This window comes from Lepisma saccharinum, chromosome 10 (assembly GCF_977018435.1).
Source record: "Lepisma saccharinum chromosome 10, izLepSacc3.1, whole genome shotgun sequence".
Lineage (NCBI taxonomy): Eukaryota > Metazoa > Arthropoda > Insecta > Zygentoma > Lepismatidae > Lepisma > Lepisma saccharinum.
This window is the reverse complement of record NC_139238.1, coordinates 28,126,774-28,140,575: the sequence shown is the minus strand read 5'-3', so window position 1 is coordinate 28,140,575 and position 13,802 is coordinate 28,126,774. Positions and strand designations below refer to the sequence as shown.

Genomic DNA, 13,802 nt, shown 5'->3' with positions numbered 1-13,802 from the left:
ACTTTTTTGTTGTGGGGTTGAATATTCAAATGGCCTGGCAATTCACTGGTATCAAAATATTTAAACAATTCTGGCTGTGCCATATCTTGATAAACATTTTCTGTTTTAATATCAAGAATAAAACTATCCGTGTCTATGTACATCAATTTTACACGATCCTTATAAAAAGGTTTCAACACATCATAATACAATGTTAACATATGTGATTTGGCCAATTCCAATATTGCAGCCCCTACATAAATAGGTTTATCAAACTTAATCTTTGTTTTTTTCATGTTGAAAAGTGCCATATTTTCATCATAAATTCTTCTATAATTGAAATTAGGCTTTGCAACCAATTTTTTGCTCAGGCTGGGGTCAGTAATTATTTTAACATCGGTATGTTTTCTGACATTTTCAATAGTTTTGCCATACACAGAATTAACCATCAATTTAAACAAAGATTTATCAAATTGGCTCTTTGCAGATGTTCGAAGCTCCGTGTTTGTATCAATATATGATTTCAACCATCTTGAGTGCCTGAACCTCAAAACTTTTCTAAGTTTGGTCACTTGAACACCATGTTTCAACAGGAACTGGAGGTTCTTGTAATATATGACATAGCCTTGTTTTGGCTCCAGTGTCATCATGAGCTTCTTCTGTTTAGAGCCAGGTGAGCACTGAACCTCAGGAATTGGGGGCAGATCAGAAAATATGTTGTGTAAATCATCAGGAATTGTCAGATCAACCTCTAAGAAGAGGCCATAGTTACTGTCATCAAAGTCCTGAAGATCTTCAATATTGAAATCTTCAACCCATTCAAGCCCTGCATATGGCAGTTTTTGCATCATGGCATGACCATAGAGGCTATTTGCATCCACATACAATATATAATTTGATGGCCGTGCTGGATCATAACCACGAATATATATTTGTTATTTGCTCTGGCATATCTCTGAGAACATTGCACCATGCCTCCTCTTATACATTGCTCCATAAACAGATACATATCTTGATCTTGGATCAGATCCAATTGCATTTTAGTGTTCAAAAACATTGCAGCCCATGCTAGGCCCGGGGCACTGTAAAAATACACTGGGTCCAGTCCATAATTTTGCATAGAAGATTTTCTGAATGTCTGCATTATATCAGCTGAGAGGGTCACATCAAGTTTCAAATAAGCCATGTGATAATCACCAAATGTCCGGCATTTTAAATTGTTCCACACCAATTGGGCATGGTGATAATCTTCATCTGTGATTCCAGAACCTCTGATTTTGCTGTAAAACTCATGTTGTGGAGGCAGGGAACACTCATCAAATTTAGAAAAATCTGTAACATAATCATATGGATATACACCCTTCCGCCTAATTAATTTCAGGTCCTGATTTGGAAACAATCCACGTGTGATTTTGAATTGATCATCAGATAATTGAGTGGCCAGTGTAGCCAGGCTAGCAGATAAAATTCTGTAAGAATCAAGAAATCTTATGTGAATAGGAACACCATTAACTTTAATTATTTTGCTAATAGATATATATTTTTCATCATTTTCAGCTAAAATATTTAAATTCTGCTTCTCAAACCCCTCATATCTGATCAAATGATGGAAATCATAATTGGATGCTCCATGGCAAAATATGGGGACAAATTTTGGTCTCTTGATCTTAATATTACAGCTATTACACAGGGCCTGTTTATATCGACCATCTGTATGAGAATGGTGTTTCACTTTGATATTTGTATCTGAAAATTCAGAATCACATACCGGGCATTTTTCTGCATTGTTGAAATCTTCAATCTGTTTCTCTGTTAAAGGCAACATGGGTTTTGATTTTAATAAGATGTTAGATGCTATGTCACGGCACTCATTTTCTATTCTATGTGCAAATATTTTGATGGCATCTGGCCCCATGTATGAATATTCTTTAGTAACAACACCATCCTGTACAACCACATAACAAAAGCTGGAAGGTTCATGTAGCTGGTATGGTGTAATTGAAGATTCTTCAGGATCTGGATTGCAGGATGCAAGAGATTTGAGAATTGATTCAAAATCACAGACAATATATACTGGGTGTTCCAACAAGGCTTCAAACTTTTTGAATTTGCAATTCTCACTTGGCATTGGCATCACCATATGAACAGGTTTATGATTGCCACAATATTTCAGATGCTCAATTAATTTGTTTTTGGCAATTTTTACATTCTCTTCAGGAACCCTCTTCACCATTTTTCTACCATCAAATACACATAAACATCTTCTGCACAACTTGAATATTGTATTGGATTTGTCTAATTGTGTTCTCACTAAAGCTTCAAGATTATGTACCAGAGTGTAATGATATGTGCCATCCCCTTCAATTAAGAGCAGATCAATCGGACCAGCAGATTCATCATCAATTGTACTGATTCTGAGAGGTTCTATCGGGCAATGGCCAGTGGAACAAATAAATACATTAATAGATAATTGTTTGCCATTGATATGCCTGGCTCTTTTTTCAAATTTATCAATATTCTGTACAGACATTGGATATTCTAAACCCTCCATTGCATCGTCAAAATCATGTTCATGTTGTTTGTAATAAGTTATTCTCTCAGGATTCCTTGAAACTGGATACAAAACAGCTAAAATACACCACAAAAAGCATTTCTGGTCGGTATTTTCAATATTAACCACGGCTCTTCTGTTTTTAATATTATCAGGTAATGGCAAATATGTAGATCCTTGTAATGGAGTGAATTCAGAAATATTAACATATAACCTGTGTGGAGAGCCGCATAGGCTCCATCCAGACTCTTTTGCTGCAAATTCAGAGTGTTTAATATTTAATTGATCTATCAATCTGCTTATTATTGTGTTTGAATTTGCATTTGAATATACCGGTACAGTTGCTGTTATGTGGGGCTGTGTAAATTTTGTGCCATTTGGTTTCTTATATTGTGTATACAATTTGAGGGACAGCTTATAAGAGCCATTTTGTGCATTTAGAATTGCCTGCAGATCAGGATTTACACTGTTCAAAAAATTCTCAATGTCACATCTTGGCTCTGATACAAACCGATAATCCCTAAGTTGGGCATTAAAACTGCTATGGATAGGTGCATAGCATAGCTGCTTTGCAGGTCCAGCATTAACAGGTGCTTCATGCTTCCTTTTCAGACCAGATGTGGATGGTTGTGGGGGCAATATTGATGACTGTGCAGAACAAGTATTTTTATGTGTATATGTGAAGTATTGCATGTTATATTTTCTATTGCATTTGGGGCATATTTTTGTGGGAGTTCTGTATTTGTCTGGGTCACAAATCTTTTGGTGCTTGGCCCAATTGGGGCTGGATATATTCTTATTGCATTGATTACAATATTTTTGACTTGGCATTTTTGCTTGTTGTTTATTATATACAATTTCCTGGGATTCAAATCAAAACTTTATACTGAATAAAAAATATAAGTTGGGTTCAGCAGTGTGATTTGTGTGTGTGTATATATGTGTGTGTGTGTGTGTGTGTTAATATTTTTGGCCTTGGTATTTTTGTTGTTGGTTTATTATATAAAATTTCTTGGGAATCAAATCAAAATTCTATGCTTAATAAAAAATATCAGTTGGGTTCAGTACAGACAAAAAAACTGCATAGCTCTATGTCAATTAGTTCTTGAGATATTGTATTTAGGAACCACTTTGGCCCCCCTGCCAAAAATTGGCTTTTATTGTATCAGTGTATATTGTTTCTATGATCAAAATTCTATGCTTAATAAAAAATATCAGTTGGGTTCAGTACAGACAAAAAAACTGCATAGCTCTATGTCAATTAGTTCTTGAGATATTAATTATTTTGTATTTAGGAACCACTTTGGGCTCCCCCCCCTCTTCCCCCCTGCCAAAAATTTGGCTTTTATGGTATCAATGTATATTGTTTCTATGACCTTACTTGGGTTATTCCGCCAAATTATATGCTTCAATTCTCCTATACTTTGGTGGAGCCTGTTCAGGTTCTGCCCCCCACTTGTGGGTTCCACTGCCGATCCAGCAATGGTGAAGAATCTGCACTGTGCCCTGGCTTATATAGATTTACAGAGCCAATAGGAACTCTGCTTATTTAAACCAATCAGGAAACACCACATCATCACATTATGTCATAAGCATTTAATCAATTAATATTGCACAACATGATGCAATAGAACTGGACTGGGAAGTAAATATGTATGGATGTGGGTGGGCCGGGAAGTAAATATGTATGGATGTGGGTGGGTGGGGATGTGGGTAGGGGTGGATGTGGGTGGGTAGGGGTGGGGGTGGGTGTGGGTGGGTAGGGGTGGGGGTGCATCTTGGCTTAGTTTTAAGTGCTGTGTTCAAAATAAAAATATAGTGGCTGGTAGCTACATCCAAGCCCTATTATAATTTTTTTTTTTTTTTTGCATTTTGTCACTAATTTTGATCCTAGAATAATTATATTTATGGGGGTGACTCTGCATGGCCCCCAGAGCAACATACTGAAATTTTGAAAAAATCGATTATTTTATTTTTGCAATTTTCACTAGTTTTGATCCTAGGCCAGTTATATTTATGGGGGTGACTCTGCATGGCCCCCAGAGCAACATACTCAAATTTTGAAAAAATCGATAATTTTTTGGATTTTGATTATCTCTGGAACCATGAATCCTAGAGACATGGGGTTTGTTGCTTTGGCCTGGGCATGGCAAGATGCAACTTTTTGATTTCTATAATTTTTCAAAAATCTCTTGTTGTTCTCTAAATCTTGAATAACTTGCCTATTTTTCAAGATAGGAGCATGGGGGTTGCATATTTGAAGTTTAGAAATTTTGTGAAAAAAATCGATAATTTTTTGGATTTTGATTATCTCTGGAACCATGAATCCTAGAGACATGGGGTTTGTTGCTTTGGCCTGGGCATTTCAAGATGCAACTTTTTGATCTCTATAAATTTTTCAAAATATCTTGTTGTTCTCTAGATCTTGAATAACTTGCCTATTTTTCAAGATAGGTACATGGGGGTTGCATATTTGAAATCTAGAGGCTGTTTAGAAGTTTTGTTAAAAAATCGATAATTTTTTGAATTTGAGATTTTTCAAAAACTATCAGTACTAGAGACTTGAAATTTTGTAGGCATATTCTAGGCATAATTCTCTACATTTTTTGTCTCTATAATTTTCCTGATATATGCAATATTTAAGCTGTAAATACCTAATTTTTATAAATAGAATTTTCTGAAAAGTGCAATATTAACAAAATTGTTAATATTTTGAAATCTATACATGCTAGGGCAATATAGCTGTCACTATACTTAAGATATCAAAAAATATCAAGAAAGGTATATTTTTGACAGGATTATGGACAGCAATCTCACAGAAGTGCCTTTTGTAAGTGTAGCCTCATCAATCTGAGGGGGGTCATACTTTCTCATGGAATCCATGAGGGCTTTTTTACAAAAATCTTGGATTAGAGGGGCTTCCACACTTGAGCAAAAAGCTCATATGGGCATGTTGAGCTTGTTTTAAGTGTAGCCAAATCTGCTTCAGGGGGGTTCATACTTTCTTGAGTTTATAATACCACAAATCCCACTACTAACATCACAAGCTCTGCGCTCCCATTATGAATTACCCTTCAAGTCGATAATATTGCCGGGTGGCAAAATTTTTTGTGTGTAAGGCGAAACAGGATAAGGCAAAATGGGATGTCCCGTTTCGCCTTAGAAAGTTCGTGACATATAAATCATTTGAAATTCTATTGGGGGAGGTGAAAACGCAATGAGACGAAATGGGATAAGGCGAAACGGGAGGACACGCAGTTATTGCATGAATATGGAGAGAAATGTTCTGAAATATGGAGAGAAATGTTCTGAAATATGGAGAGAAATATTCTGAAATATGGAAATAATGTGTAAAAATAACTGAAATATGTAAAATATGAGCAAAAACCTAATATATGTACAAATATGGAAAATAAATACTGAATTTTTCCAGTCTACGTGCCATGATGCGCAAGGATAATAACCGATTTCAGATTCGTAGATAAATATATATTTACATATAAATCCATTCATCACATTGTGGAAAACTGGCTGCCTGAAAATGGTGAAAAATTCACCTACTATTTATTTTGCTGTTGCCGTTAGAATGGCAAGAGCAGTTTTCTAATAAACAGAATTGAATCTCAATCCATCAGACCCGAAGAAACACAATTTTGATAAAAATACTTCTTTTTTCTTGATTGTCCTTACCGTCCACTTCCAAATACTTGTCAAAGACAGCTTGCGTGGAAGACCTTACACATTCGTTCAGTTCTGGGTCATTGACGTCACAGATTCGTACGTAATCCGCTGTAAGGGAAATGAAATAATGTAATTTAGAAATTAAAGAAAAAGATTGAAAATCTCAACAAGAATAGGCAGCATTAAGAATATCATATAGGAGAAACGTATTTGGGTAGACCAGCAGAAGACATGTATTCTTATGGGTTATTGTAGTTAGGTGATATCAAACATTTAGAGTAAAACGGTTAGTATTTCTGTTATCTTGACCATTCTTCAACCATGTGTTGATATGTCTCTATCCCAGTTACGAAAGTACATTATGCTGTGATATTTTACTTAGTGTAGCAGTACAGCATTAGTATTCCAGTACTGATTGATTGATTTGCTTTATTTTACTTCGCTTTTTTGTGCCACTTTTGGCTAATTGGGGAAGATGGGGATGAGTGATGATATGATGAAATTGATGAATGGACACTCACAACCATCGACGCCCAGGTCAGGATTCGAACCCGGGACCCCCCGGCTCGTAGCGCGATGTGCTAACCACTCCGTCATGGGGGCCGGCTGTTCCAGTACCGACTACTGCTCCAATCTGCATACCACTTATTGTAATATTAGGTATGAATTACTTTTGGGTTCATTCTGTTTTATGGGCCTTCCGATCAAGATTATTCAGTTTGGTGGCTCTTCCAATCGCCGGTCATTCCGTTTTCACGGCATTCCAGTCACGGTCATTCCGTTTCAATAGCGGCTACTCTGTTTTCACAGAAATCCAATCACGATAAACCATTTGACGGCTATTCCAATCACAGCCACTCTGCTTTCACGGCGTTGCAATCGTGGTTATTTCGTTTGATGGTCATTCCAATCGTGATCATTTTGCTTTCACGTCATTCCAAACACTCCTGTTCAGTTTGGCGACTATACCAATTGCGGTTACTCCAGTTTGTGGCTTAGCCAACCTCTGTGGCGGACTGTTTATCACGCCATGGGTTCCAGGTTCGAATCCCATCCTGGCATGGGTATTCTTTGCGAGTGTCCCCATCGTTTTCATCTCATCCTCATCGTCGCGATTGTCCAAACGCGGCAGAAAAGCGACGCTAATTAACAAATCAAATCAATCCACCTTGTAGCCGTTCTAACTGCGGTTATTCGGTTTTGCGACTAACATATTCGTGATCTATTCCGAACAGTTATATCGTGTCAGGCCGTTCCAATCATGTTTCACACCGGAATTATTCTTATGTAACTTATTCTGATGTCGCCATTCGCTTTCAACATGGAAGTGCTTTCTTCTTCTTTAGACTAACTCGTTGCCTGACGGTTCCTTCTTTGCTCCATTCTCCTTCCTTGTGTCCGTTCCTTGTTGGTTGACGCAAATAATAGCCTACAGACTCTGCATGTTTGTTCTAATATGGAGCTTGTTATGTAATACCTTTTTTATCCCATAAAGTTGGGAAACGTTATGGAAACACAATGCCTAAGGCGACACTCTCTTACGAGTGAAACTTCTAAGCTGCTAATCACCACAGCTGGACGTTCCTGGGTGTCATATTTAAGTCGACAAGAGACGCAGAAACAGATTGGGTATGGAAGTAGGAAGAGGAGTTCATAACGGATTTTTGTCTTCAGTGTTAAAAATTACCGTAAAATTAGCAACATAATACTGTCAAAATTCGACAATCTGTCTGTTAATTTAGAAAAAGAGACGAGACGAAAACATTTTTTTTACGTGAGATGTGGATAGATTAAGTAAACAAGGCGCCGGAACCGCTTTGAATATGAATTAATAATGAGTGAGATACACACGCATTCATGTGATCTAACTCTCTAGCCTTCTTAAACCCGAAGGTTTGATTGATTGATTTGGTGTTTTAAGTCCACTTCATGCACAGTAAGGCTAATCGGCACTGGACCTACAGTTTAAAGTGGAATCCGAACCACTATGTGCCTCCACCGGGTATCGAACCCGGGACCCCTTGATTGCAAGGCGGCGACGCTACCACTGCGCCATCGGGAGGCCCGAAACCCGAAGGTTTATGGCTGCAGCAACACAAACCTTCCATCTGTCCCTATCCTGGGCAAGGTCAATCCAATCTTTTCTATCCTTTCCGATTTCCTTTAAGTTCATCTCAACGTTATCCCTCCATCTTCGTCTTGGCCTTCCTTCAGGTCTCTTTACCATCAGGTTTCTCAACAAGAATCCTGTAAACTTTTCTTTTCTCTCCCATTCGTGCCACATGGCTTGCCCACCTAAGTCTTCTTGATTGAGTTGTTCTAATATCTTGAGATGAATACAAATTATGGAGTTCTAAATAATGTAATCTTCCCCACTCACCTGTCTCCTCATCCCTTTTTTACATTTCTAAGGATTTTATTTTCAAATTCTCTTAATTTATGTTCGTCTCTTAATGTAAGGGACCAAGTTTCACACCCATATAATACTACAGGCAAAAATATTTTTTTGTATATTTTAACTTTTAGTTGCTTAGATATTAAACGAGAAGACAAAAGTTTATGAAGAGTAAAGTAACATGCATTTCCTGAATTAAAACTGCTTTTTATTTTCTCTTTAATATCATTTTCATTTGTTAGTGTTACTCCAGAGTACTTGGAGACTGATTCAAACGAGTTGTTGTCAATAATTAAATTTTGATTGTTACTTAACACTTGATTTCGGCCTGTAAACATATATTTAGTTTTCTCTTTGCTAACTTCCAAACCTATCTCTTTAGCTACTTTTAAAAATATTTTAGCATTATTCTTAATTGTATTTATATCATCCCCTAATAAGTCTACATCATCTGCATATGCTAACAACTGAGTCAAACCATTTAATTTTAGTCCTTCATTACTTTCTTTTACCTTCCTAACAGCATATTCTAAGGCAAAATTAAAGAGCAATGGGTAAAATGCATCTCCCTGTCTTAACACATCATGAATTGTAAATTTGTCAGACACATTAACACCCTCACGTATTTTACTTTCTGTTTCATTATTGCATACTTTTATCACATAACAAGCTTCTTAGGTATTCATTCCATACTCGACTAATATATTACATTTTATCTCTTTTAAGCGAATTATATGCTTTTTTAAAATCAATGAATACCTGAAGGACATTTTAATTATATTCCCACTTTTTTCTCAAGTGTCTGTTTGATGTGAAAAATTTGATCTATAGTTGATTTGTTACGTTTAAATCCACATTGACGTTAGCTATAGTAAAGCACTGAGACATACAATAAAAATTTCAATTTGAAATGTAAATATTTTTATCTTGCATATAGATAGATGAAGATTATAAACTGGAGGATGAGATTGTAAACAAGAAGGGATAGAGAATGATAATTCTGACAGACAATTTAGGGGGAGATTGTAAACAAAGAGGGATGGAGAATGAGAAAAAAGCCGAGAACACTACAGGGTTGTGTGTCAGATAAGTTATTATTAGGGGAAAGTACCCAATTATGAAATACCAATCCTTCTTTCTTGCAAAGTCATCTAATTATAGCTAATTTTAGTACCGGCAAAAATATATATTACACGTTCATATATTTTTTGTAGCATCCACCATTCAGTTACCTTAAGAACTCAAAAGGAAAAAAAATTGAAATTGTAAAGAATGAAAAAATCTATCCTAAGAAAAAGTGCTTCAAATATAGAATACCGTAGGAAATGAAGAGAAAAGGGTTTAACATAGAATAGTAACAAACCACAACTTTGAGGTAAATACAAGTAAAGCAACTAGGAGGCATCCTATTTGTGAAAATCTAGGAAACTATATCTACAGGATTGACAGAGGGGGTGGGGTTGAATCCCCAAATTTTTGGAACCACTTCAATCGTACCATTGGCACTGGACAAACCCTCGATGAACCTTTGTTTTTTGCCAGATGTAGTAGGTGTAGGTTGAAGCGATATCAGGTGGGCAGAGGTTTCAGTACAAGGATCAGAGGTAGATGGGACAGGGGCCAGGGGTGTTCCAGGGCGAGAGAAGGCAATGATTGATTGCTTTATTTTACTCAGTTTTTGTGCCACTTTTGGCTAATTTGCGAAGATGAGGATGAGTGGTGATATGATGAAATTGATGAATGGACACTCACAAACATCCATGCCTAGGCCGGGATTCGAACCCGGGACCCCTGGCGTCTCCGCCACGGGGGCCGGCACAATGATTGAAATGCTAAGAGAGAAAATTGAGAATAAGAGACAGAGAGAAGATCTAAGGAAAGAGAAAGATTAAGGGTGATAATGAGAGCAAAACTGACAGATGAGTATGTTTGTGTCTACAGCAAAGAGAGGGGGAAAACAGAAATGAAAATCAGAGAAAGATTCTGCTAAGAGTGAAATGAGAAACAGGAGAGAAAGAGAAAGGAAAGATGGCAGAAATGAAACAGTAGAGGTGGTAGAGAGAGAGAGAGAGAGAGAGAGAGAGAGAGAAGGAAAGAGAGACATGGAAACAGCAAGATAAGCATGCATCCATTAGTCGAAGCCAGTGGTTCTCAAACTGTAGTACGCGTACCTTCAGGGGTGCATGAACGACTTGAAGGGGGTACGCGATCAACACGGAAGAGAAATGTCGAGTATATCTACACGACAACATTTTTGCTGCAGGTGTGTATAGCAGATTTCATAGCTTTAACGCTTGACAGAAAAATAATGATGATTTTGTCACTGACACTCTTATCTTTATTTCATATGTTTTCAAATAAAATACTCTTTCGAAATGTATAATAGACTAAATTTGGAGCCGAATCTCCGCTTGAAAGTGCAGAACCAGACCTCAAGAAACTGTGTCAATGCAGGCACATCCTTCTTACTAGAAACTCTTGAGCATTAATAATAGAAACTCCAAAATTGTGCTTGACAGTTTGTTTACAAAATAATATATTTGTTCTTTACTTTTTTTCAAGCACTCTGGAAGAAATATACCGGGTGGTCCAAAAGTCCCGGAACGGTCACATATCGTAAGAAATACACATCGAATCGGAAAACGAATAACTACGTGTTTAATAAGTGAAAGAAGGCTATTCAATGATATCACACTTGATTCCCCACCCCCGCCCTCTGGGGTGGGGCGGAGGGCAACTGTGAAATTTTAAATGAAACCCCCATTTTGTATTATAGAATCGGAAAGAGGACTTCATTCCGAGTCCAACGAGCTATCAACCATCCTCATAACTCAATTAGGAACGGAGATATGGCGATTTTAAATTTTCGGGAAAAAAAAGTGGAAATTTCGTAAAAGCGATTGCAGATTCGGAATCTTCCATAAAGGGGCATATACTCTATTGAAAGGTCTTGACGTGAAGATTCCGAATCTGCAATTGCTTTCACTTTAGCTCAATTAGGGGCAGAGATACGTCCCTTTGAATTTTTTTGGGTTTTATGAAATTTTCACGTTTTTAATTTTTTTTTAAAAAAAAATAATAAAATCGCCATATCTCCGTTCCTAATTGAGCTAGGAGGATGGTTGATAGCTCGTTGGACTCGGAATGAAGTCCTCTTTCCGATTCTACAATACAAAATGGGGGTTTCTATTTACAATTTCACAGTTGCCCACGCCCCACCCCCAGTGGGCGGAGGTGAGGAATCAATTGTGATATCATTGAATAGCTTTCTCTCAGTTATTAAACAGGTAGTTTTTCGTTTTCCGATTCGATGTGTTTTTCTCACGACATGTGACCGTTCCGGGACTTTTGGACCACCCGGTATGAAAAATTAAATTTTCCATATACCTTCTTAGCGTATATGTGTTTCACATTTCTATTTTTGTGACTGATCATAAAGATTGTAAACGTAGGAACACCCAATAAAAGAATAAACTTAGGACTCTAATTTTTATTTGTGTATCATAGGTAATTTTGCTTTATTGCAGATACACGCCTCCAACAGATCAAAAACACCGCACCAATCAGGCAGCCCAAAAAAAGAATTCCCAAACCCACTATTCGGAGAAAACCTATGGTGGAGGTACAATAGACGTTCAGTTACGACTAACGGGTACAATGAGCAAAACGTTTGAGAACCACTGGTCTAAGCTACCACGTGACCATTAATCAAGCATTCAACAATGGTCAAACTTACACACGGGGCAGATTTGCAAGCCAAATTACCTAAAGGCCACCGGAAGCAGCTCGTACTCACATATCTTGCCAGGAACAGCCGGAAACGCAAGAACCAACAAGAAGATATTCACTGGAAGCCACATGGTGGAACCGGAGCCCAAACTGCTTCTAGAACCGGAATCCCAATCCTTCTGAACTCTCAGAACACGCGGAACATGGCATTTGGAACCAACACTGCGCTCCTGGACACGTTCCACTTTCGTCGACCTTGCACGTGGTTGGATAACGTTCGTTAGGTAACGTCTACAATGAAGTGAAAGTGCGTGGATTCTCGTACTTTTTTCCACCAACGTTGCACCGTGCTATACTGGTCGAGATCTTAAGATTCTGTAATTGCTTGTTGATCCGTGGGTCGCCGACAACAACGATCTACCAGTCTGGCTGGCTTCGAACGCATTGTCCGGTGAAACTCGAGACAGGAATCGGAGATCTTGTGCAGACTACAGGAAATTGGAATTCGGGCAGGCCATTTCCTGGTAGGACTGGGCGAATTTCCTTCCGGATTCGCAGGAATTTTTAACTTCTTTTTGTTGTGTTTGAGCCGATCGCATCTATTACGTCAGAGCCATGAGACTGTCATAAGTTTTTAAGAGGACTGCGTCGTTGTTACGTTCCATAACACAGAGACAGACAGACAGACAGACGTATAAACGGAATAACAATAATAATGTAATACAAATCACCTTCCTTATTCTCAAGATTTATCAAATTTTCAGACATCAAAAAACCGGGTGCTTCAAAAGTTCCTGACGGATTTCAGTCATTAATAACTAGGGCAAGACATTTAATGACTTAAAAGTGCTAATCAAATACTAAATGAAACTACATTTAGGACCTAAAAATGGTACAAAATTGCCTAAAATTTTAAAAATTACATTTTTTAGAGAATTATTTTTTTATTATTAGTTATTATATCAAAATACAGGATGTTTCAAAAGTAGCGTACGGATTTCAGCCATTAATAATAATTACAGCAAGGCATTCAGTGATCTAAAAGTGCTAAAAATGTAAAATAAAATGCATTAATAATTTGAAAATAGTAAATTACCGAAAAAAAGACAACGTTTCTTCAAGATATAATTTCTCTATTATTAGCTCCTTAATAGGTAATGAGTAAATTTTTCGAGAAGAATTTTATTACATATCAATCTAAGGCCGAACTGGGTTAGCAGTAAACCATTAAAAGCACCCTGAAAAAACAATAACAATAACGAATGATTTTTTTATTGACTTTTTCTATAAATATTTAAATTTCAAAAGCAGTACTTTCCTTAGCCCCGACCCCAAAACACACTTAGTTTCATATTTGTACAAGGAATAGGAAATTACCCCTGTAGATACTGCATCCCCCTCCGGATGCAAATTTTTAGACCTTATGGGTATTTCCAAACAATTTACGTACTATCACCTTCTTCCATT

At 37.2% G+C, this 13,802-nt stretch overlaps 1 protein-coding gene across 1 annotated transcript in view; it reads right to left on the bottom strand.

The window, feature by feature from the left end:
• LOC145994278 (protein takeout-like) overlaps nt 1-12,756 on the bottom strand; it is a 37,650-nt gene extending 24,894 nt beyond the window's left edge. The window contains exons 1-2 of the mRNA XM_083130381.1: nt 12,403-12,756; nt 6,221-6,319 (exon numbers count right to left, since the gene is read on the bottom strand). Of these exons, the coding sequence (XP_082986507.1) occupies nt 6,221-6,319; nt 12,403-12,466 (163 nt within the window). The 5' untranslated portion in view covers nt 12,467-12,756. The remainder of the gene's footprint in view (nt 1-6,220; nt 6,320-12,402) is intronic.
• Nucleotides 12,757-13,802: the final 1,046 nt, after the last annotated feature.